This window comes from Rutilus rutilus (assembly GCF_951802725.1).
Source record: "Rutilus rutilus genome assembly, chromosome: 16".
NCBI lineage: Eukaryota > Metazoa > Chordata > Actinopteri > Cypriniformes > Leuciscidae > Rutilus > Rutilus rutilus.
This window is the reverse complement of record NC_140224.1, coordinates 6,674,402-6,701,109: the sequence shown is the minus strand read 5'-3', so window position 1 is coordinate 6,701,109 and position 26,708 is coordinate 6,674,402. Positions and strand designations below refer to the sequence as shown.

General features: G+C 41.9%; 1 protein-coding gene across 2 annotated transcripts in view; it reads left to right on the top strand.

Moving 5' to 3' along the window:
- The window catches only part of LOC311305984 (protocadherin-15-like), a 228,887-nt gene that overhangs the window by 149,864 nt on the left and 52,315 nt on the right, over positions 1 to 26,708 (top strand). For both annotated transcript variants that reach the window (XM_084434059.1, XM_084434058.1), the window contains exons 23-24: positions 5,598 to 5,738; positions 14,437 to 14,549. In XM_084434059.1, coding sequence (XP_084290185.1) covers positions 5,598 to 5,738; positions 14,437 to 14,549 — 254 coding nt within the window. The remainder of the gene's footprint in view (positions 1 to 5,597; positions 5,739 to 14,436; positions 14,550 to 26,708) is intronic.

The following is a 26,708-nucleotide window of genomic DNA, read 5'->3' as shown; positions in this document are numbered from 1 at the left end:
ATCTCAGGGACTCTCATTGAGTTATAATTTGGCATACTGTATTTGACCTCATGTGAAGCACCTTGTTATCCTCTTGCACATTAAGCAATTAACAATAGCACTATCAATATTTTACATTTTAAACTTTGAGTGAGCAAATGTTTTAATGCTAATTTGACAGCATATTACTTACCGGCCTGTTAAAGCACGACTGATTGAGCCTTTTGCAGATATTCAGGCAGAAATCATCACATCCAAAGCAGTGCTTAACCCGTAAATTACTTCAATCTTGTTCATGGACTTTTGCATATTCTCTTGCCAAATTAAATACACACACACAAAAAGAAAATCAAACCCACTAAGCAACATCATTTTCAAGGGTTATTTTGTACTGGAACATAATGATTTTGTTTTTCGCAAACAGCAGCTCTTATTTACGACATCTCTTCAGCGGGCTGAAGGGTGACTGGTGACCGGGTTTGTTTTGCTGTCTATCAATGTGTTTCTGGCAACTCTCTCCTTTTCTCTATTCTCTGAGCATCTGTCAGATGGCACTTCATACTGGAATCTGATGTCTTCTCATGCCCATGCGTGTTTTATTCATTAGCCATCCTCACACACACAGAAATAAATAAGAATTAAACCTGAGCGCTGTCTTATCCATGCCTTCCTTAATATCTTGTGGAAAAAAGAGAAGTCAAGTCAAGTCAAGTCATCTTCATTTATATAGCGCTTTTAACAATGTAGATTGTCTCAAAGCAGCTTTACAGAGATAAGCGTATAATTTAAGGTAACAGAGATTGTTTCGGCTTTACAGCAGAGTTAAGTTATTTCCATCTAAAGTTAGTTTTAATTGATTTGGTTCCGTCGCAATGATCATTTGTTATTAAATTAGGGGCCGCTAAGACGACACCATTCTCTCTACACAGACTTTAAACGCGAACCTGTGAGAAACGCTGATGGCGGTCACATGCGCATTTAGAATGGGTTCTATAGTTATGTGCGTTAGAATATACGCAGGTTTGGAATTCCCTACAAGCCAAGCCTAAACAAAATACTTGTCTTTCCTTATAAATTTTGATAAGGAATTTTATTTTATTTGTTGCTTTGGGGTAGGACCGCAAGACGAATTTTCCCGACAACGCCTTATCTGTAGAGTGGTAGTGGGATCCTCCATAGGGAGAGACTAGTTGGCACTTCAGCACTGCGTTGTCATCGGTCCAGGTGAAGGTCCTTCGTCAGATCTGGATACGGCCCGGATCCGGCAGGCTGCAGGAAAAACCTTGGGATAAACACAGACACTAAAATTAGCGTAGATGCCATTCTTCTCATGATGTAACGAGTACATCAGGATTTTTGGGAAGTGTTCCCGGTTCCGGCTGACCTAATCTATGCAGCATAACATTAAGCCCTGACTTTTTCTGCGCATGATGCAATCATATCTGCAATTATAGAGTCTCATCAAATTAAAAAGACATCAAATATTAACCTTCTGGTGCTCTTCAGTCAGTTTTTACCGAAACATTTTATGTTTTTGTTTTTTGTGTGAAAATAGTCACTCTTGTGCTCCTTGCGGTCAAAAATGACTGCATTGGAAATGAATGGGAGACGAATATCATAGTGAAAACCTTTTGTACTGCGGCCAAACAAAATCTTACTGAAAGCTAATTTTTTGAGATATCAAGCTCAAATTTGGAACACAACTTGTTTAGATTTATGGCTTTGATTTACTTGCAGTATTTTGTGCATTTTTAATAACAATAAACATAAATTAATTTTTTATATTACATTTTATTTCTTATATTTTTTCACTTCAGCAATAATCTGCCAAGTGTTGTCTTTGAAAAGAGATTGTAACGAGTTAGCTCAAAGGGGAAATATTAATAATGAATTATTAATATTTGGGTCAGTTAATTGGATTAACTTGATGTAGCTAAATTAATATTACAATCAATTAATCAGTTCGTCCAACGAACTCTTTTGATTATTCATTTATTCTAAGAAAAGCGTATCTTTCATGGCCACCAAAAAATAATTATTTCTTAGCATGTACAGCGCTTAGAGCATGTAACAAGATCAAGATCGTAAAATAGACTTTGTTGCAAGCAGAGAATCATAACCAAATACATATTGTGCACAAGTTTTATTAACTAAATCACAAACATAACTAAACTAAACAAACATAAATACTGTACATACATGCATAGGTAAAATGGTGAGTGATATGGAACCGGAAGCAGGAAATGGAAATATGGAAAAGATCCATTTAACTATGAAAAGAACCATCAGCTGATCATTTTCAGAGCACCTCATTAAATTGATACTTGCATGGTCTGTGCAGTGGACACAATTCTTGAAGTTGTTGAAAATTAAAGTTGTTGAGGTTGCAATCGTTTTCTTCTCCGCTGGATGAAGAATATATGATGAACTTGCATGGTTAGTTCGACTCATGGCTGGAGTGCAGATCGTGGCCTGCCGGCCCTGGGCCGGAGATGACACGCAGAGCAAATGGTGGGAGTTGTGATGGACTTCTTCTGCATTGAATGAAGACGTTGAACTCCTGAGGTTGTCCTTGATTCTGTTGTGGTTGAGAGAGAGGTCCTCTCTCTCCTGGATGAGCACATGGCTGGTTGTGAGTCGAGGCCTGCTGCCCTGGGGCCTGCCTGCTGAGGCCACGCTGGACAGCACGGCACCCTGAACGTACCGAGAAGGCCAAGAGTTGATCGTTGTCCATTCAGTGATGGTAAGGTTGCAGTTTCCTTGGATTGAAGAAAAGACAGTCTGACTCCTTTGGGACAGTGAAAGGATAGCAGGCGGTGGTCATGGCCTGCCGGGGCCATTGGGCCCCCGGGGGGGTCCCCACAGACATCAACCCGAAGAAACAGCAGTAGAGAGCCAGAAGAAGAGAGAGAGTCACTGCCAATTTGTCTCTAATAAAGCCTGAGAAAGGCCCCACCTCTCCGGGTTTGCTTGACCAATGAGAAGGGTGGAATTTCCAAGCAGGAAAATTCCTCTGTGGTTGATTTATTAATCTTTGTTTCAAGTGTGCTCATTTGCATGTGCAGCTGGATTGGTTTCTGATGACGAAACTAAGAAAAATGATTGTAATACTAATATGTTGCACAGCTATCGGCATATCATGTACACAATCATTTCGATCTTTAAAGTACCAATTTATAGAGACCAAACATGGTATAGGTGAGGTTACATTGACCGTTGGTTCTATCATAAAATACACAGTATCAAAAAAATAATAGAATTAAAAACACTACACAAGACAGTAAATCATTCACACAATTTTCTGGGATGCATGTTCATTTATAGATCAGATTAATGCAGCAAAGTCTGTTTTAAAGTCTGTTTCTGTCTTCTCCATTGTCTTTGTCTTGACCAGTGAGCACATTTTTAACAGCCATAAAACCAACTTATCTGATCGTGGTCATGGTAACTAAGACCTTCTTGCCCTTGTTGGGGGGATGGGATCACAGATCCTAGAGTGAGTGTTAAATATTATTTGGTAAACTATAACAAATACTTGTATCTGATTTGTCTCAGTCGTTACAAGATCAAACTTAAGTCTGTGCTCTACAGCGTTCAAGATTTACGACAGTTTAAGTTGGAAATTGAATTTTCAGGTCTATGCTCAGAAAGTGAATAAATGGATTTTAAATACAGTGTAAATATAATTTAGTACCATACAATCCCCTAAAAATACAAAATATTAAATAAATAAAAAAATATTATCAAACTAAAATATAGTATTCATTTCATTGAAAAAAAAAAACACATTTCATTTTTGACCGACATGCAAAGAGCACAGTGGCTGGAGAAAAAAAGGTTTTGAAGAAATGAGAGTGATGTTAATCAAACTCCTCAGGATTTTAAAAGAGCAGCGATGAAATGTAATGTATGATAAACCAGAGTGTGGCATAAAAAGCCCCATGACCCCAGTCCTCTCCATATGCCCTGAAGACACAGGAGTGAGCTGAAAAATCATTTGTAGTCTGATTTCACAGCAAACGCATGCCCCGACTGGCACTACGTGTGGTGCTGTCCCCACCCGTGGGTGGATGGATGGGTTTTTCAGCACGTTCTCGCGAGGACAGGCCCACCCGCAGGCTCCATTTCTCACCCGGCATCACCCTCGTAATTATCTCCATCTCAGCGGGTTACAAAACCCTTTTGTCCCCAGGCCAACTCTACACATTGACTCTCACAGACTTATGAAACTCACAGCGGGATACGTGACTTTAGAAGAACAGAATAAAATGAACAAATTGAGTTTGTCAGATTTATTTGAATCCTGCTAAGAGCACTCTGCAAAAGAATTTACTTTGACCATTGCTTGAAAGATTTTGGTTTAAACATGCTTTACACCTATTAGAGTTTGTGTCTTTTATCCTGATTTATAGCTCTAAAAGCTAGAATACAGTACATGACTTTTGCCCAGATTTGCAGTCTGAACTTGAGCGGCAGATTTTGGCCAGTCAGATTGGACAGATTTCACAGAAAAGTGTACTAGATATTTGTACTATGATTGTCCAATCGGAGGATATCAAACATGTATGAAATTTTGAGCCAATTTTTGAACACATTGTTTTCTTTTGTCTTGTGTTTCCTAGCAACAAGGCACGTTTCCTTGAGTTGTGTTCGAAATGACTTTCAAGTTTTGTAGTATGTGACCCTTAGTCGTTTAGTGTACATTGCTCAATTCTTCTCTATAATTAGGCTACCACATTCTCTCTTTTGAAAAACGTTTTATTTTGTAATTTAATATTAAAGGGATAGTTCACTCAAAAATGGAATTTCTGTCATTAATTACTCACCCTCATGTCGTTCCAAACCCGTGAGACTTCCGTTCATCTTCGGAACACAAATGAAGATCTTTTTGATGAAATCTGAGAGATTTCTGTCCCTCCGTTGACAACTTCCACTTTGACACTTCAAAATAAGATTGTTCATAAAGAGATCGTAAAACTAATCCATATGAATTGAACAGTTTAGTCCAAACTTTCCGAAGCGACTCAATCGCTTTATATGATGAACAGACTGAATTTAGGCTTATATTCACATATAAACATTGATCCGCGAACATAAAACAGAAGCTCAACCTCACTTTATTGACGAGTGAGAACAAACCTCTTGCGGAACCCATGAATGACCCTTATTGGTTCTCACATGTCAAGCGAACACACTTAAGTGTCCGTTTACCACAACTGATCTGTGTTTTAATGAATGTTTATATTTATAAATTCAAACTACATTCAATCTGTTCATCATATAAAGTGATTGAGACTCTTCAGAAAATTTGGACTAAACCACTTGAATCATATGGATTAGTTTTACAATCTCTTTATGAACTTTTGAAGCTTCAAAGTGGTAGTTGCGTAGCAGTCAACGGAGGGACAGAAAACTCTCAGATTTCATCAAAAAGATCTTCATTTGTGTTCCGAATATAGTGTTCGAAAGTCATGCGGGTCTGGAACGACATGATGGTGAGTAATTAATGAAGGAATTTTCATTTTTGGGTGAACTATCCCTTTAATACAAAATACTGATATAGTTGGAACAAACAATGGCTTTATTTATTTATTTATTTATTTATTTTTATCTTTCAGGGTACAGCGGCCAGTCGAGTTCACTATAAAGTGGATTTGGAGCATTTTTCTTACAGCACTAGTATCTTCGACGTGGAGGAGAACTCAGGCAATGTTCTCACCAGGGTCAATCTGAATGAGGAGCCCAACACTAAATTCAGTGTAAGTGCATAACAATCTTTTCTTAATACAGGGCTTGTCAACTAGCAACCTACAGGCCATAACTGGCCCTTCAATCATTTTTATGCGTCCCACAGATTGATTTAGATGAAATTGCTGGACTGCCTGATGTAAAACTAACTGACTGGTGAGTTTAGAAACACTCAATCATAATGGTTCAAATTCAGACGGGATTGAAGCTTTTCTAGACATACTTTCCCCATGCATGACCCCTAGGGATGGGTATCGTTTGAATTTTAACGATTCCGATTCCAATTTCGATTCTGCTTATTGATTCCGATTCTTATTGATTCCTAATTTCGAATCTAATAAGGTTAAAAAAAAAAAAACTTAGATATCATTCACATTAATCTTATTGCAAAACTTTAATTGTAGCTGAATATCATGAACAAAAACCAACAGGCTAGAACACTTACACAGGCCTGTGAATTTTCTCATTGTCTTTTGTTGTTAGATTAGTGTTATTTATTATCGAGACGGCAGTTGCTGTCACTTTAAGAGTTTCCCAATAGTTACACATGCCTGCAGCACTGAAAACATACTCGGTTACTAACGTAACCTCGGTTCTCTCTAGAAGAGGGAACGAGTACTGCGGAAGTATCTTACGCTAGGGGAAAATCCCTTTTCCACGAGGTATTGAAGCCAAAAATTATCCTTAATTTTGTAATAATGTAAAATGCGTTGCGGCAGCATGCAGACATAGGCAAGACAGCTCGCGTGCCTATTGGCTGACCTGCGGCAACTGCAGCAGCCTATCGAGAGAGGCCTCTCGTGACGTCAGATCCAATGAGGGCGCTTCGCGCCCACTGCGTCACGTCCCGCCGAAACAGGTGTGGCTTAGGCCTATAAATACGGCTCGACAGGCTGATAGAATCTGGTTTTTCATCGCCGAAGCGAACCAGAGCGTGTTGCATGCACAGCTAAGATACGCAGTACTCGTTCCCTCTTCTAGAGAGAACCGAGGTTACGTTAGTAACCGAGTACGTTCTCTTACGAGAGGTCTCTCGTACTGCGTAAGTATCTTACGCTAGGGGAACCCAATGTAAAACGCCGTTCGTGCTGAGATCCAACACCAAAGTCCCAAGGGCAGGTGCCCGGGGCTCATATAGTGCACGATCACCAGGGGACTCACAGAGAGTCCGGGAAAATTTTTTCCCGATTTAGTAGCGTCCTATAAGGCGCAAATTACATTAATAGTATTCCATACAGACAGGGCGAAAAACTCGGCTTGAACTGATGAATATTGTGGGTCTTACACACTGCCCATAGAGCTATTCAGTCGATCAGCGAACAGCGCTCAGCAGTTTCAGTATTCTAAGCCGATAGCATCAGAACATCTATCTTGCAAGGCAATCCCACTGGACCAGGCCCACGACGAGGCCATGCCTCTTGTGGAGTGCGCTCTGACACCTAACGGGCACTGCAGGCCCTTGTAAGAAGTGTAAGCCAGCGCTATAGTATCAACTATCCATCTGGATAGACTCTGTTTCGATGCAGCTAGTCCCTTAGAATGTCCGCTGAACGAAACAAAGAGCTGCTCCGTCTGTCTGAAGACAGTCGAGCGAGACACATAAGCCCTTAATGCCCTGACCTGGCAAAGGAAGCTTGCGTCCTTCTCCTCATTAGAGACCGGCAGGGCCGACAGGGAAATCACCTGTGCCCTAAACGGTGTGTTGAGGGATTTTGGAACGTACCCGTGCCTTGGTTTGAGTATGACTTTCGAGTCATTTGGCCCAAATTCCATACACGTCGTGCTCACTGAGAGCGCTTGTAAGTCCTCTATGCGCTTCACTGAAGCGAGAGCCAGAAGAAACACTGTCTTGAAAGACAAGTGTTTAATATGTATCATTTGGATTGGCTCGAATGGGGCACCTTTCATGGCTTCCAAAACCGTAGAAAGGTCCCACACGGGGACTGAAGGAGGTCTAGGAGGATTCAGCCTCTTAGCTCCCTTAAGGAAGCGGATGACTAAATCGTTCCTTCCAAGTGACTGGCCGAGCGCCAGTTTAGTAAACGCTGCTATGGCCACCACATAAACCTTGAGCGTGGATGGGGTCCTGCCCTTATCCAGCAGGTCTTTTAGGAAGGAGAGAACCTCCGTCACCCCACAGTCTGGGGGTGATATGCCACGAGCTGTGCATCAGCTAGAGAACACAGACCATTTTGAGGAATAGAGCCGTCTGGTAGACGGGGCCCTAGCCTGCGTGATCGTGTTTAACACTCTCACGGGGAGGTTAGCGGGTACCCGTTGATAGCCCACACATGTAGGGACCATAGCTCTTGGCGAGGATGCCAAATCGAGCCCTTGGCCTGAGAGAGGAGGTCCCTCCTCACTGGTATTGGCCATGGGGCAGTGCTTGTCAGCTGCATCAGAACTGGGAACCAGGCCTGGTTCTTCCAGAGCGGAGCCACGAGTAGCACTGAGCATCCATTTTCCCTGATTCGCTCTAATACCCGAGGCAGGAGCGTGACGGGGGGGGAAGCATAGAGCGGGCAGCGGGGCCAGACATGGGCCAGCGCATCCCTGCTCTTGGAAAAAAACTCCGGACAGTGAGCGTTTTCTTGAGACGCAAACTGGTCTACCTTCGCTCTGCCGAACTTCTTCCACAGCGGTTGGACTCTCTGTTTGTGTAGAGACCATTCTCCTGTCAGAACATTGTCCCTGGACAGTCTGTCTGGTCCTATATTCAGAAATGAGGGCAGCGAGCGCAGCGCAGATTGTGCTGAGCCCATACCAGGAGGCGTTCCGTCAGCCTGTAAAGGTTTCGGGACCTGATACCTCCCTGGCGATTTATATAAGCCACCACTGACATGTTGTCCGAGCGGACCAAGACGTGGTGTCCTCTTAGCTGGGGACAAAAACGCATCAGCGCGTTGTCTACCGCCAACATTTCCAGGCAGTTTATATGCAGAAGCTTCTCCCGTTCTGACCACTGGCCGAAGAACGGTCTGCCCTCGAGCAGCGCTCCCCATCCCGAGGTGGAGGCGTCCGTAGACACCACCTTCACACTCGAGGAAGTCCCCAGGCTTACACCTGATTGGTACCAGTCGGTTGCTCTCCAAGGATTCAGAGCTGAGACGCATTTCTGATTGACCTTGAGACGAAACAGACCGGAGGTCCACGCTCGGCGCGGTACTCGCGCTTTTAGCCAGAACTGCAGTGGGCGCATGCGAAGCAGACCCAGCTGGAGTACTGACGATGCTGAGGCCATGAGACCCAGCATTCTCTGAAATTTTCTGAGCGGGACAATAGCGCCGCAGCGGAAGGATTCCGTCATGCGCTGAATATTCAGTGCGCACTGTGGCGATAGTTGCGCTGTCATAGACAGCGAGTCCAGTTCTGTGCCCAGAAAAGATATTCTCTGACTGGGAGACAGTGAACTCTTCGCCCAATTGACTCTGAGACCCAGATTCTCGAGGTGTTCGAGTAAAATGGTCCTGTGCTCTATGAGCTCTGAGTGTGATTGAGCTAGAATCAGCCAATCGTCCAAGTAGTTCAACACTCGCATGCCCCGGAGTTTCAGGGGTGCGAGCGCCGCGTCCATGCACATCGTAAATGTACGGGGTGCCAGGGACAAGCCGAACGGCAGGACTGTGTACTGATATGCCTGGCCCTCGAAGTCGAATCTCAAAAATCGCCTGTGATGTGACGCTATTTGTATCTGGAAATACGCGTCCTTCAGATCTATTGACATAAACCAGTCCCTTTGGCGAATTTGCGTGAGGATTTTTCTGGTTGTGAGCATTCTGAACCAGCGTTTTGCAAGCGCTTTGTTCAGCTGTCTTAGATCTAGTATGGGTCGGAGACCCCCGTCTTTATTCGGTACCAGAAAATATCTGCTGTACAGCCCCCCTTCGCTCTGAGCTTGAGATAAAGGCTCTATGGCCCCTTTGCTCAACAGTTTCGTAATTTCGGCTGGAAGTAGGTGTGCTACCTCTTTCTTCACCGTAGTTTCTGAACTGAGAGTTCGACTGAACTGTAGCGAATAGCCTCTCTTTATAATGTTCAGCACCCACTCTGAAACCCCGGGAAGCTCTGCCCATGCTTCTGCACGAAATGGCTAGGGGTTGAATGAGGTGTGAGCTCTGGTCGCGTGGCGACCGAAGAGCTTCGGTGTGCTGTAACATAACGTGCTTGCGACATTCGAGGCAGGGGGCGCGCTGATCACAGCGGGCAGTCTGCCCGCGCTCGACCCTTCTATGGCGGTTCGCCGAGAGGGAGAGGGCGGGGCGAGCCCCGTGGGGCTTGTCATGTCTGTGAGTGATTGTGGGCGCGGGACAGCGGGCACATTTACTGCACTGAATACACCGTCTGCCTGGGCAGACTGAATGTGCGTTTTTTACAGAAACCGTGAGACATGCAGAATGTAGTGTTTGTGGGCACTGGGTCGTGGGCACATTTACTACGTTTAATGCACAATCGACATGAGTCGATTTCATGTGTGCGAGCCCTGGCTTGTGGCGGGCTGTGTCTGTTTGTAGGAATGAGCACTGAGCTGGCATTTTTACTACACTCATAACACCCTCGGCCGTGGCCGGAATACCAGAAAATACACTCTTTATGGGATTTATCTGGGTCGCCGTAAAGACGGCGTTTGTGTGCAGGCAAGCGGGCTGTGGTTCCGGCTTGTTTACTGCAGAATACACTGGAACAGTCGCATTGTCTGGAACTGAACGAGCGATAAGTTTTGGTGGAAGTCTGGCCGCAGCGAGACCTGAACACCGTCGTTTCCCTAGACGTGCTAGGACGACTTTGAGGCCTCAGGCTTTACCGCAATCCTAGGCCGGGGCCCACGCGGAGGGGGCCGGCGGTTAGCAGAGCGAGAGCGTGGTCTCGAGTCCCGGGCCTGTCGGCGCTGCGAAGTGGCGGCAGTGGGCGGAGGCTGTGGCTGTGAGCTTCGAGCAGACGGTTGTTTCACACGGCCTGCTGTGGAGCTGGAGCGCTTCGGCAGGAAGTGCTTCATGGCCTGTGACGCTTTCTGCGCTCTGAATCAGACATCTCCGAGAGCGTCAACCACAAATGTCTCCCAGCTACGGTGAGAAAAGGCCATGCTCCGTCCTATGGCCTGTGCAGCGGACTTAGTGGCACGGAGAGCGAGGTCCGTGGCGCTCCTTAAGTCCGGCATGCAAATCGCTTCCAGTCCATCCTCATCCAGATTTGCAAGGTGGCCACCGTGTGCAACGCTGATGCAGCCTGTCCAGCGGCGGTGTAAGCGCGGCTGAGCATGGTTGACGTCGTGCGGCAAGCTTTGGAAGGTAGTGCCAACTTAGTGCGCCGTCCAGCAGAGGGCGGGCAAAGATGAGCCGCTATGGCTTCTTCCACCGGCGGAAGAGAATGGTATCCTCTGTCTTTGGCACCATCAACCGCGGAGAATGCCAGCGAGACAGAGGAACGCATTCTGCTTTGGAAGGTAGTGCCAACTTAGTGCGCCGTCCAGCAGAGGGCGGGCAAAGATGAGCCGCTATGGCTTCTTCCACCGGCGGAAGAGAATGGTATCCTCTGTCTTTGGCACCATCAACCGCGGAGAATGCCAGCGAGACAGAGGAACGCATTCTGGCTGAGAGGGGAGCGTTCCATGACTTAGCGACTTCTTCATGAAGCTCAGGAAGAAAAGGCGCGGGTCTAGAAGTCGGCGAAGCGCGGTCCCCTTGAAGGAAAAAATCCATCCAGCCGGTTGTGCGCAGGCTGCTCAGGCATTGACCACACTAGGCCGAGGCTCGCCGCTTTTTGCAAGTAGACGCATCAGCTCTGCTTCGATGCTGGCTCTTTTTCCAGACGGCTCGCGAGCAGAAGGCGCGAGATCCACAGAGCTCGCCCAATCCTCACTGCCCGACGCCAGGATAGAGCAGGTATCATCCCCCACAGACGCGGCTTCTTCGTCGATATCCACGACGGAAGCGGTGGAAGACGGCGGCGCTGTCCATCAAGAAGAGACTCTAGCGAAGCAGGCGGGCGAACCGGCGAGCTTTTGCGGGTTGGGGGAGGTTCCGGGACCCGTTGAGCACGGCGCTTTTTACGGCGCGGTACCGCAGCGGGCGGAGGTGCAGTCTCAGAGAAGGATGCCAGGCGAGTCCTCAAAGTCACCATAGGAAATAGCTTGCAGAAAGAGCTGCGTGATCCTCACCCAGGCAGGAAATGCAGATCACGTGGCGATCCCCGTCACTGAGTGGGGCTCGACACGAGCCACAGGAAAGGGGCATCTTGAAAAAGACGCCCGGCTCTTTTAGTGCAATGAGAGTGTGTGTCGCGGCGGCGAACACACACACACACACACACACAAAACACAGTAGCAGAGAAAAGGATATAACGCCGGATAGCGCAGCAGGAACGGCGACTGAAGGCGGCTCGGCCAGCGGCTTCAGGTGCAGTGGCTCGTCCCGCTGAAAGGCTTTTTCAGACGGCGCGGCTTCTTTCTCTCCGGATCCAGCGATGCGTGAGCTTCGCTGAAGAGATGAAAAATCAGATTCTATCAGCCTGTCGAGCCGTATTTATAGGCCTAAGCCACGCCTGTTTTGGCGGGACGTGACGCAGTGGGTGCGAAGCGCCCTCATTGGATCTGACGTCACGAGAGGCCTCTCTCGATAGGCTGCTGCAGTTGCCGCAGATCAGCCAATAGGCACGTGAGCTGCCTTGCCTATGTCTGCATGCTGCCGCAACGCGTTTTACATTATTACAAAATTAAGGATCATTTTTGGCTTCAATATCTCGTGGAAAAGGGATTTTCACCTAGCGTAAGATACTTACGCAGTACGAGAGACCTCTCGTAAGAGAACAGCGCGTATCACGCTTGAATGGTTTAAAATCGCATTAAAATCACCTTTTCTGCGCGCACGTTGTGTGTGTCGTCTCGCGCTTGAATGGTTTAAAAAAAAAATAATTATTGTGAGCGCGAATTGGATGCATGTGCAGCACATAAAATAGTGCGAGAGTCGTCTCGCGCTTGAATTGTTAAAAGTGATATTGAAATGCTCACAAAGGAATCGATAAGGAATCGAAATATTAATTTTATGACAAGTATCCGATTCCTGACCTCAAGTATTCGATTCCCAACCCTAGACCCAACACAATGGTTCTGTCTTATCAGATGCATTAGATGAGCCACATTTTTTTGTCTTATATAGGATGATATTGTCACACAAAAAGAGAACAGATCTTTTCCACCAGTTCACAAGTCTCGTCTTTTGCACGCTCATCTACGCCACAGTGAGATGAAAAAATCTCAATCTTTTCTAAAAAAAAAATCGGACAATCTTCAGAATGCCACAAGCATTGTGGCATCTTGTCATGTGACAAGAACCAGATTCACCCTTTCTGTGACAACACTGAAAGCTCAGACAAAATGGATGAACAGCTGATTATATAGCTGTACAGGGCAGGGTTTTTTACTCATCCCCATAAATATATCTTGTAGCAGAGCTAATGCAAGGGCTGGAAATCAATTTATGCATTGCTGAATCTTCCTCGTCTTCATGGAGAACACGGCTTATGATTGCTTAGCTACGGGCTAAAATCACTTTTGAAAGGTGGAGAAAGTGGCGCGGCCGGCATGAACAGCCCCTTAATCAGTATTTTTTACTTGTTTTTATGACAAACTTTGATCATCCTTAAAATTAGGTTGAGTTATGTGAGAAAAAGGAGTGTAAAATATTAAAACGTTTATTATATATGTATGTCTGAATGTCCATTCTAATGTCCATTAGAATTGTAATAAAAGTATATATATATATATATATATATATATACACTTTTATTACAATTCTAATAGAGACAGTAGTAGTGAGAAAACTAAAAAGGAAGTCAATTGGAGTCAATGGGAGGGGGGCTGTGGTGTTACGGGGGACCAGGATGGGACCATGAGCCTGACAGCTCAATATATTGGTGCATTTGTCCTGTCCACAAGACCACCACACAGACTAAGGCTTGTGCAGAGGTGCAAAGAGTACAAGGGTACAAGCAGAGAGTGATATCTTACAGTGAAAAAGACTCCATTACAGTACCTTTGCAACTACATGCCAGCTACCAGTCATTAGAATATTAGTAGAGTGTCTGCTTCATATCTGCTAAAACTGAATTTTGATGGTCCCTCAACAGACATTCTACTGACTATAATTAACTTTGTAACTACATTGTATTCTGCTAACCCTAACCTAACAGTCTACTACAGTCTAATAATTCTCTAATTAGAGTTAGTTGACATGTAGTTGCAAAGTTACTTATAGTTAGTAGATGGTCTAAAGTGGACCAATGAAGTAAAGTGTAACCGTTACAAGACACCAATCCCAATACCACTTTAGTAAAAGTCTTAGAGTATCTGATTTTAACAGTATTTTACTCATGTCTTATACCATTGTTAGATTATTATTTTTTGTTCTGTAAGCATAAACAAGAAAAACGATCTGCAAAGAGAAAAATAACAATGATCTTGTCTTATTTTAATGCAGTTTTCTAAAGTAAAGTACATTTATTTTGTTTAAAGATTGTTTGTAACTTTTACTGCAACAAAAATGACAAAAATGTATATTATATTATATTATATTATATTATATTATATTATATTATATTATATTACCCTGAAATTAGTTGTGGCCTGTGTTAAAATTAGACCGTTATACAATCCTCAATGCGGATTCCTAGTCCTTGTTTTTTCTTAAAATTGATTGTTCTCTTGTTCCCAAACAGTTGGCGGTTATTGCCTATGATGATGGCGAGCCGATGAAGTTCAATAAGACTCTGGTGGAGATCACTGTCCTGCAGCCATCCATAATTCCTGTGTTCACGCAGGAGGAGTACAGGTGAGCAAACACTTCATGTGAAAAAGAAAATACACCCTTTTGAATTCTATAGTTTTACGTATCAGATTAGATTACGATTAATATTAATATTAGGTAAATACAACCTCAGATGAACAACAACACGTGACATTATTTATTTAACAAAAATAAAGCTAAAATGGAGAAGCCATGTGTGACAAACTTAGTACACCCTATGATTTAATTGCTTGTACAACCACCTTTAGTAGCAATAACGAAGTAATTATTTTTTATATGAATTTATTTGGTCCTGCCACAACATTTCAATCGGGTCGAGGTCTGAACTTTTACTGGGTTATTGCAACACCTTGATTCTTTCTTTTTCAGCCATTCTGCTGTAGATTTGCTGGTGTACTTGGGATATTTTCCTTCGGCCAAGCTTTAGCTGTCAGAGAGATGGCCTCACATTTGACTCTATAATACTTTAGTATACAGATGAGTTCATGGCCGACTCAATGACTGCAAGGTGCCCAGGTCCTGTGGCTGCAAAACAAGCCAAAAATCATCTCCGCTCCACCACTGTGCTTGACAGTTGGAATGAGGTGTTTGTGCTGAAATGCTGTTTGGTTTTCGCCTAAAGTTGCGCTGTGCATTATGGCAAAACATCTCCAATTTGGTCTCGTCTGTCCAAAGGACATTTGTCCAGAAGTCATGTGGTTTGTTCAGATGCAACTTTGCAAACCTAAGCCGTGCTGCCATGTTCTTTTTAGAGAGAACTAAATAAGCCTTCCAAAACAAGCCATACTTTTTCTAATTGCACTGTCATGAACTTTAACATTTAACATGCCAACTGAGGCCTGTAGAGTTTGAGGTGTAGCTCTTGGATGTTCTGCAGTTTCTGAGCAGTGCATGGTCTGATTTTGTGGTGAATTTGCTGGGATGTCCACTCCTGGGAAGATTGGCAACTGTCTTGAATGTTTTCCACTTGTGAATAATCTCCCTCACTGTAGAATGATAGACTTCAGATTTTTTTGTAAATGACCTTGTAAGCCTTCCCAGATGTATAGGCAGCAATAATTTCTTCTCTAAGATCATTGCACACCTGAATGCTCTAGGCCAGCAAACTGTTTAATTTCCTCATAATATACATTTGCACATCACCACATTTTTCAATGATTCTCAAACGACTCGTCAAATGAATCAATCTCTCTAAATCCCGCCTTTCCGCAAGCTACTCTGCTCTGATTGGCCAGACAGCTCAGTCTGTTGTAATCGGTTTACCGCGTACAGCGCTCGCGTTGCAAACAAAAACGCCCATTGCCATAACAACGTCAGCTGTCCTATGAGGCTTCCTACACCATAAACTAAAGACAGTAACAAACAATGACGTCGATTTTACCATATCAATTCGAGCGCGAGTCCGATGATGAAACACTGGAAGAACTGGTCATTCAACCCGAACCTCCATTGCAAGGACGACTCGAGCAGGACGTTTCTCAGTGATACACTACTCAGTTTGAGGTACATTATGAGATGTTGCAACTGTAATTCCTCACCATCAGCATTAACAAGTGCATGTCCATCAACAAACCGATTATTTTACTTGTTCTAATTTATTTACAGAGTATTTTTGTAATATATTGCGGTGAACACGTGGAAACTGTATCAATAACAGTGCATGTATGCAATGTATACATTAGCCGAGCTCTAGCTTGAATGACTGATGTGAATGACTGATGTAAAATAAACGTTGTTAAAACAAATCTTGCTCCATGCTTAATCTTTCCTCAAAGTAGTGAGAATGACAGACAATCTGCATTAATACACAGTTATAGGTAATAGTGGCCCACAAACTGATTAGCAGAAGTATTTAAGTAAGACAATGATAACGTGAGTTAGCCAGTTAGCAGGAGACCTACACAATATAAAACTCCAACTCAAAAGTATTTTGAACGCCATCTTTCAAGAGCAAGTGGTTTGCGAATCATGCCTTGAACTTTTGCGTTTGCTGATGGCCATGTGTGTTTGAAAGATGATTTTTACACAAATATATGTTTAGTTATATTGCATCTTTTGATATAGCCTAGATATGTGTGTTTTAGACAAATTTGATCCTGTTTTGATTATGAAGATGCATTAACATGCAATTGTAGATAATTCACAATAAGACACGAAACATGTATTTTAAAAAGTAAATAGGGTCTTTAGCATAAAAGCACTATGAAAATAACCAGCTTTAGGTAGTTTTATTCAGTATAAAACTGTCAGCATAGATGTAATCATAGACTGATTATGCATAACAGCTAAAAGGTAAAGTGTGCTGCAAAGGTGCAATGTAATGTTTTACACACACTGTTGTTTCCTCAAAGGACATTTGCACTAAATTAAATTAATTGTAATTAAATTACTTATTTAATATGTTTGACATGGGGTAATCAGTTCAATTCACATGGTTCTGAGGCAAATAAGACTTCCACTGGCTTGCCTAAACTGATTTAAAGCTAAAAACATTTAAGGCTTATTTTGCTGAATTTATCACACAACCTATTCATCTGTATGTTCAGAAGAAGACAGCACCGTCTGTGCAGATAGATCTGTGATCAAAAATGATTTTATTAACAGCTTTATAGTGAGGTGGTAATTGTACGCAGGCTTTGATGACCAATGGGGTTAAAATAGCCTTGATAACATCCTTATTCATTGATTAATCAGGGCTACGGAGACAGAAACATGGAGATGAAAAGACTTGGCCGAAGGTCTGAATTAATGTTGTGTCCTACAGAGCTGCAGAAAGGTCATAGTTGATAGTAGCTCTGCAGCACAGCGAGAATAACAATAGCTTTCAGACGCAGCCCTCCGCCAGCTCTTGACTGCTGCCAGTAGACACATTAGCCAGGTGTCTGTTGCCCCGGTGTGGTGAGCACAGGGCTGGATAGAGTTTGTTTGATCTCCACGGCTTTGCTGCTTCTCGAAACTGCTCTGTGGGATCATCTAGATGTGGACTAGAGATAACCCTGCCTCCATAATTACCTACTCACGGTACAGTCTTCAAGTAGTTTACATTCAATTGTGTGAGAAATAGCTTTCTAAGGCAAGCACCACTATTTTTATTGCTAATATGATACAAATGATACCTCATATTATGGTACTTGTTGAGGAGATGCATTCTGCTTATTGTCTCTAAAATTAGTTTTGGAGCTTTTTTATTTTATTTTTTACTTTAAAATAGGGAAAAATGCAATAGTTGAAAATGCAGTAGACTGAGTCATTTCTGCTGAAGTGGTTTACTTGTCTTAACTGGCCACCAACCTGTTTTGCAACACTTAGGCTAGTGTAGTGTGATGGTTTTACATTAACATCTATGCATTTGCATTTTCAACCTAGGCTCATTGGAAAAAATGGCCTCTACCTACATTTCTGCAAAATTCCAAAAACATACCTAAACATTTTTTGCCTGGTTACTTGCACAATACTATGTTATGACCTCAAAACATTTTTGCAATTGTGTATGATTTGTAAACTAATACATTTGCATATTTAATCACATAACAAACTCCATATGTTTGGCTTTAAACTTGCTTGGTAGCTCACCTGGTACAGCTTTGCATTTGTAATGCAGTGCACACAGGTACGAGTCCCGTGAAACATGTCCCGATCACAGAGCTGAAATGGCATGGTTGCTTCAACAAATTTGTTTTTATCAAACATTTTGACCTTTTAGCGCAAGTCGTCAACCAACATAATTAAAATGTTGCTAGATTCTCATTAATCTGCTTTGGATAAAACTGAATATACTTTTAGTGCCACTCACTGGACATTTAACTCTGAAAGTGTCACGAAACATGCAAGAACATGCCAGCAGCCATATCACCTGGTGGCCAAAGACTGGTTGCCCACTGAAGCTAAGCAGTGTTGAGCCTGGTCAGTACCTGGGTGGGAGAGCTCCTGAGAAAACCAGGTTGCTGCTGGAAGAGGTGTTAGTGAGGCCAGCAGGGGGCGCTCACCCTGTGGTCTGTGTGGGTTCTAATGCCCCAGTGTTGTGATGGGGACACTATACTGTCAAAGAGCACCGTCCTTCGGATTAGACGTTAAACCGAGGACCTGACTCTCTGTGGTCATTAAAAATCCCAGGATGTCCTTCGGAAAAATAGTAGGGGTTTAACCCTGGCATCCTGGCCAAATTTGCCCATTGGCATCTGTCCATCATGGCCTCCCAATCATCCCCATATACTGATTGGCTTCATCACTCTGCTCTCCACCTATATGCTGGTGTGTGGTGGGCGTTCTGGCACAATATGGCTGCCGTCGCATCATCCAGGTGGATGCTGCACATTGGTGGTGGTTGAGGAGATTTCCCCCTTCCATATGTAAAGCACTTTGATTACCCAGAAAAGCGATATATAAATGTAACGACTTATTATTTTTATTATTATTAAGAATCAACAAAATATAATTTTCCAATTGGTTGCATTTATGCATTTCCATTTATCCATTTGCATTTATCTAAAGTGACTTACTTTGCCTTACAAAGCACAGGTATGCATTGTTTTTAATCAGTTGTATGTCCTGTGAATTGAACCAACAACCTTGGCATTGTTAGCACCATGCTATTCCGTTTGAGCTACAAAGCAACAGTTTAAGAGGGGTTTGGATCATGCTGAGAGAGTGGCTGGCCAACCATCTGCACATTGTCAAGGTAAAAAAAAAATAAAAAAAAAAACAGCTTAGCCTGGCTGTGATACCTTAAAAATTATTTTAAATCAGCTAAGACCAACAAAGCGCCTTATAGCTGGTCATTTTAGCAGGGGTATTTCGGTCTTTTGACCTGGTCTAGTATGCAACCACTCAAAGCACCCCAGCAACCAGATAGCAACACCCTAACAACAGCTTTAAAACACTTTAACAGATGCATAACAGCACTCTAGAAACCATTCGAGTTTGCATTTTCTTTTTGCATTGAATTCAGCGGATGTCACTCAACAAAAATTCACATCACTGCATGAAAAACTAAGCATATTTGATAATGGCTAAATAAGAGTGAAATTATGGGATAAAAGGCTAATAATAAAAAATTAAAAAACGTTGCATCTTGTTAGCAGCCGTAGAGTTTTTGTGATGTTTGCCAACTAAAATGTGCAGCCTATGCATTTTCGCACGGCATATCTCATAAAAATGCTTAATGAATCTCTGTGACTGCTAAATCACCCACAGAGGATCCTGCCACTTCTGTTTTTCATTTTGACGATCACACCCATCCATCACTGTCTCATTTTTATACTTTCCTTTTTGTGAATGTTTTTATCAATTCAGTTTTTCTCTTCAGTCATGCAGTTGGAGAAAAGCTCAGAACAAACTATATCTGCACTTACATGCTAAGCTTGTACCAAAACGAACATTGAATTCCAAAATATCTGAGACGTCGAAGTTATTTTACTCGTTTATTTAATTGCATGATAAACGTTTGTGTTCGTGTCTCATTAGTGCATGTTAAATTGATCCAAAATGTCAGTGCAAGCAAGGCTGCATTTGCGGAGCATAAAAGACATAAAAAATGGTCCCCAATCTTCATCAGTGAAGTATCTGTTCCACCTTTCTTTCCTTTTCATTGAGGGGCTGTTTACACAACATGTGTTATGTGTTTTGGCCGTTCATTTACACGTCAACAGCGTTTTGGGTGCCTGAAAACGCAAACTTTTGAAAACGGGTTTCAAAGTGCAAGTTTAAACAACAAAAAATGTGAATCTCTGAAGACGATGACGTCACGCATGTGCGTATAACGCTTTCAGTCTATAGTGTTTCATCACCATCTAATGGCCTGGCAGCAGAATACAGCGTTTTTAGCTGTGTTCACGGATCCGTGTGAATGGGGATCGTTTTGACAATGGTGTCGGAAACCTCAAAGGAAAAACTTCTCCGTTTTAAGCATATCATTGTCGTGTAAACGTGCCCTCAGAGTCACTTTTTCCACCAACCATTTAGCTCAGTTCTGGAATGCAATGCTGAATAATGACCCAATCATTTCTGATGGATACTATTCAGATAAAAGTAAATAAGTTTTGCTTTAAAATCCATCAGATCATAAAAGTAAAATTGGTTGTGGTAGGCATTTCACATTCTCTTTAAAATGGGCTCAACACATTCATGTTTAAATGATGCAATGCATTAACCTATTATTGATTATATCTTACAGTCAAGTCACACCAGAGCTAATCAAAATTAACCTAAAACTGATAGTAGGCTACAGTCAGCAATACTAGAGCTTTTATGTAAACAAGTTGCGTGCTGCGTTCATCCAATCAATGACACTGACACCGCAAATATGCAAATAAGAACGTTAACCCAGGGTTTAGGAATGTACAATGTGAAACCTCATCTTATGAATACCTAGGATTAATTGTTAGCCCTAGGTAAATTATGACCAGTGTGAAACGTGAAGCAAGATAACCCAGGATTCCGTTTACCCGGATGTTTAGAAAGACCCAGGGTTAACTATTCAGGTGTGAAAAGACCGTAAGTGATATTGGAGGACCAAATTAATACAAAACATACCATGTACAGACAAGCAGATGAACCAAGAATATGAACGCAACATGTTAAACGTTAACTGTTTTCCCACAAAAAACCATTGTAAAGAAAATGCTTATCATGCAATTTAGCGCATTTGCATTCATATTCTTGGCTCATCTTCTCGCCTGTAGAATGCATCATCATCCATAAGATACTGAATTTGATCTTTTAAAACCACTGTCTTATTACATTAAGCCACGTCAAGCATTTTTCATGTCAAGCGGTTTTGATTGTCCCTCTGTCTTTAGTGATTGAAATACACATCTTCATTTTACTTTATTTGAGAGGTGATCTGAACAATTATTGTTTGAAACAAATGAAAAAATTGAGAAGACATTTCCTGCAGTTCTATGGATGTTTTGCCCTCTCGGTCTCCGCACCAGTCATGTGGCTGAAAACTATTGAAGGGGTGGTTCACCCAAAAAAAGAAAAATACGTGAACAAGAGCCTAAATTAAATCTATATATAGTCACAATAATGTGATTGTGTCTCTTCAGAAGACTAAAACGCTTGATTCAGATGGATTTATATTACTCTTTATGAACATTTTTAATCATCAGAGTTTTGGGTGAATAGACTTTAAATGGAGGGACAGAAAGATTGCAATAAAAACATTGTCATTAGTGTTTCGAAGATAAACAAAAGAACATCAGAGTGATTAAATGATGACAGAATTTAACTTTCATAATTTAGCATTTTACTGTTCAGCTTTCTGGGGTTTTGTGCATTTATAAAACTTGAATCTGGTGCTCTACAAACTTTGACACACATTTCTGCCTGCTGTGCAGTAGAATCAGTGTTCAAGTGCGTGATAAATTGTTCCCTCAAAAGTGATTCCAGTGTACATTTATTTATAATTGGAGAATTTATTTGGCCTCTGCAAAGGTTCGAGTTCCTGTACACTAGTGTGTCTCTTTATATGTGGCTCTAAGAGTACACTGGATATGTGATGAGACGGTCGATCATATGTCTGCGGTTCTCCTTCCATCGCCTCGGATGCTGGAGTGCAGATTGAGATCCTCTTTACTCAGCTTCATTTGACAGTGAACGAGCAGCACTTGAGCCGCCGCTGAACTGAAGTATGATTAGTTTCTGTGGGTAAAGTTATCCGGACAGCAGTAGAGTTCCACTCTTGACAGGAACAAATGACTTTGATTCTCTTCCTCAAGTATCTTTTTTTTTTTTTTTTGTAAGATTTACCCAAAAGTGTTTGGCTCGCAGGTGGAGAGCGTGTCATCACGACAAGTTTTGAGAGAAATTTAGTTTGGAGTGCCGGCTGACGATTGCATCCCTTGATCTGAAGTGCTGTTACGCTGTCAGGTCGTTGTACAGTGTGTTGCTGAAACGTTGCATTGCCGAATGTAATCTGCCATGAATTGCTGTGATGGGACTCCAGTTAACCACATGTGGAGCTCTTTTCTGATACCCTGTGGTCTCCCCCTCCAGTCATGCAGAGGTAATGGAAACGCTTGGCCGGCGCGGGAGTCCCCGTCTCCTCTGCACCTGCAGGATTAGTATGCAGACACTAGTGGTCCCTTTGTGCCGTCCCACCAGCTCAGGGTCAGACAAACAACCACACCATTAGCACAGCGCTCCTTATTAACATGTAAAGCCCTGCCGCTGCTGTCGTTTTCAGACCGCCACACTGGCATACTGGCATTAGACTTGATAATGAATGTAACTGAGATGTTTTTAGATTCTGTGGTTGTGTGATGATGTATCATCATGATGTTGTTAGCATACACATCTACAAACAGGTAATTTAGGACTGTGCAAAATTGCATTTCATTTGGTAAGATATGGTTGTTCTTGTGTTGGATTATCTATAATCATCGCAAAACATTCATTTCAATGTTTGGGAGTTTTGAGTTGCTTTAGTGGATACAATATTTACATTGGTGAATCCTGGCTGCATTTCTTGCAGGTGTCGTTGACACACAGTATGCTATAGCCCATATGCTAGCATATAAAACATAGCATATTTTCTATTTGCATGCCATCTTTTATCACACTGAATAAGTTATTTCACATGTTTACATACTGTAGTCCACAAGATAAAATTATTGCTAAATTTATAAAAATGATGTCGTTCAAAAGTTAATCTTTGTTTCCTAATACTGCGGTTTGTTACCTGGATGATGCGTTGTTTTCTTTTTAAAATCTATTAAAAAGAATCCTTATCTGAGTAGTCAGAAGTCATTAAAGCGGGGCTCGCTGTATTTCTTCGCTGTATTCTCGCTTTTTGCTCGCAGGTTTCTCTCTAGAGCTCCCCCCACAGCTTCGGAATAGATATTTGACAACACTGTTGTAAAAACTCGTTGGCGATTCTCAGACACCAGAGGCTAGTAGATCAACGACATCAAAGCAGATGGGACATTCTTTAAAACGTCTTCTTCATTCGGGTTCGAACAGCGTGAGGGAGCGCAATAATGACAGCATTTTAGCAGATTTCTTTTGGCCGTAAAGCAATTGTTTACATCGCGAGACCTGATATCACGCGATACTTCCTGACGCGGCGGCCCAAAGTTGCAAGTGTGGATTTTCCGCTCACGGGCGAAACGACCACCATTCAACCCGAAATAAGTAATATAACCATTCCAATGACTCCGAAGCTGTTCAGTTAAGGCAGTGGTTCTCAATTCCAGTCCTCGGGACCCCTTGCTCTGCACATTTTGTATGTCTCTCTTATCTGACACACTCAGTTCAATTCATGGAGTCTCTCCTAATGAGCTGATGATCTGGTTCATGTGTGGAGACATACAAAATGTGCAGAGTAGCGGGTCCCGAGGACTGGAATTGAGAACCACTGAGTTAAGGTAAAAAAGTTACTTAGTTCACCTTTAAGTTGCAGTAGTACAACTTACATAAGATATTTGTTTATAACAAGTCTATATTTTAAAAACTTGTGAGAGCATTTGATGAAATGATTCATATCTGCAGAACTTTAGCCATCAGGTTTTCAGACTTCCATGCTCAAATGTGAGAAGAAAATTTTTTAAGTAATAAAAATAAACTTTACATCAGCATGTGTCACAGACGTTCAGTTATTTTGGTCTTAGTTTCATTTTCATGGACTTTTAGTTTGTTTTCATTAGTTTCCTGATTGTCTAGTTTTCCCACCACTTAAGTGTTGTCATAGAGATTAATTTAATTATCACAGGTGTTTGTCATTATTACCCTCATTTGCCTTCTATACTTTACTTTGAGTTTTCCGTGTACAGACGACACCATTGTTAAAACGATCCCCATTCACACGGATCCGTGAAAACTACTAAAAACGCTGTGTTCTGCTGCCAGGCCTTTAAAAAAGATTGTCAGGCAACATAATCACAAAAGTTTCTTCATTGAATACTCAATATTTTGTTAGTTTTTTGAGGGTTTTTAAAAGTATAAGGACTTTCTGCTTTTGATGCCACGGTTCTTTATTTGTGTTCTTGTACCTTAAATCAATTGCTGTTGTCACGATGTAATTTTCCGGTGGCTATGATAAGTCACATGGCATTTACAGCTCGGATGATTGGCCCAAAAATTCAGTGGTTCCTATGAGTAAAGATGACAGAATTCTAAACCGGCTCCTTCCGCCATTGAGATGAATGCTAATGCTAATGGATTGTTTCTCCAGCAGGTATTAAACCTCCTTGTTTATAATGTGCCACCAATCTCCCAGAATTAATGTTTGGTACAGATATATAAATTATCAACACCTATTGTCAACAAAAAAACGATTTCCCTTTCAAAGTCAGCTTCCACACACTGTGATAATTAACTGAATCTTTCTCCTTAATTAAAAGTTATGCTTCCATTATGGCCATAAAACAGCTAAAAGGTGCATTTGTATTGACTCTTAAAACTTTGTGACCTTGCAGCACTTTAAGTTGTAAACAAAGCTGTTTCATGTCTTTAATATATAACGTTTCAAGATGTTCTGTTCTGGCTAATCTCATCTCCTTTTTTTCCGTGTCCTGTTGCATTCTAGTTTAGAGTGCATGCTGTGTTTGTCTGTCACCCGTTTGAGAGAGAATAGAAGGCAGCCGCGAGGTCCGCTTCTCATTAATCATCTCAATGAGCTTTTGTTACTTTTTTTTTTTCTTTCCAGAAAGGGTCAATCAAACCAAGATGCTTTAGCGCATTTTCTTTTGTCTGTTTCTTTCACTAGGGCTGCTCATCAAATATTCATAGCTTTTTCAATAATTTATTTCTCGTACACCCTTATCTTGTTTTAAGACACTCGTGCATGTGATTAGTAAACTTCTGAAAGTGTGCTATGTATGTAAATGAGGCCGACATTTTCAACGAGATCAGCTGAGAGTTTATAGCTACTCCAGCTTTCAAGTGGAGCTATTCATCTCTCTTTTCCTTCTCCAGCTTTTATGTCATTTACACATCATGTAGAAGCACCATCCCTCATTATTATTCTTCTCATGTCTTCATCTGTCAGTTTTTGCCATTGACCCTCAAGCCTATAATGGTACTAAAATGTCAGTAGTCGATACCAGAGAAATTTCACAATTCCCCAAACCAATTTAATACCAATGCTAAAACTAATATGATACTGAGCACACTTTTTAAATGAAATATTAACATAGCAGGGGTGTTATCTAAAATGAGGCAAGGGGGCAGCAGCACCCCCCAAAAAAAAATGAATGAGAATGTAACAAAAATGTTTAATCAGTACTACACAGTCTAACGCTGATTCTCTACCGTCATTACAACCACCAAGACATAACTTGGTTACTATGTCACATTTTAATGTAATCGATCAAAAATTCCTAGAAGAAATAGTTAGACATCTTAAATCTTCCACGTGCTGTCTAGACATACTGCCTTCAGACTGTGTGAAATTATTTTTTTTAGCTCTATAAAAGCAGATCTGCACCAAAAAGTCAATAGTTCTTTGCAATCAGGCATTTTTCCAACGTCCTTGAAAACCGCTGCCATTAAGCCCATATTAAAAAAGAGAACAATGGATGCATCTATAATGAACAACTATAGACCTATTTCAAATCTACCTTTTATAGCCAAGATTATTCAACTATAATGAGTTTGTGACTTCAAGTGGTCTTTTAGATAAATTTCAGTCAGGTTTTCGACCACACCATAGTACTGAAACTGCCCTAATTAAAGTTTTAAATGATATATACGGCTGAATGCTGATTCTGATAAAATAACAGTTCTGGTTCTATTAGATCTCAGTGCAGCATTTGACACTGTAGATCATAGAACTCTTATTGATAGGCTGGAAAACTGGGTAGGAGTCTCTGGGACAGTCCTTGGTTCAGATCTTACCTGTATGGTCGGAGTTACTTTGTTACCATTGGAAATTCTGAATCTGATAGGGTGGGTGTGACATGCGGAGTTCCACAGGGATCAGTTCTTGGACCGCTTCTGTTTAATCTCTATATGTTACCTTTAGGCCAGATTCTACAGAACAATAACATTAATTACCATAGTTACGCTGATGACACTCACATATACATGGCTCTTAATTCAGATGAGAACAGTTCAATAGATTCTTTGTGCCACTGTATAGAGCAAATACAAAACCTGGATGAATCTAATTTTTTTACAACTAAACCAAGATAAAACTGAGGTTATTGTGTTTGGCAACAAAAATAAAAGAACAAGTATTATTAA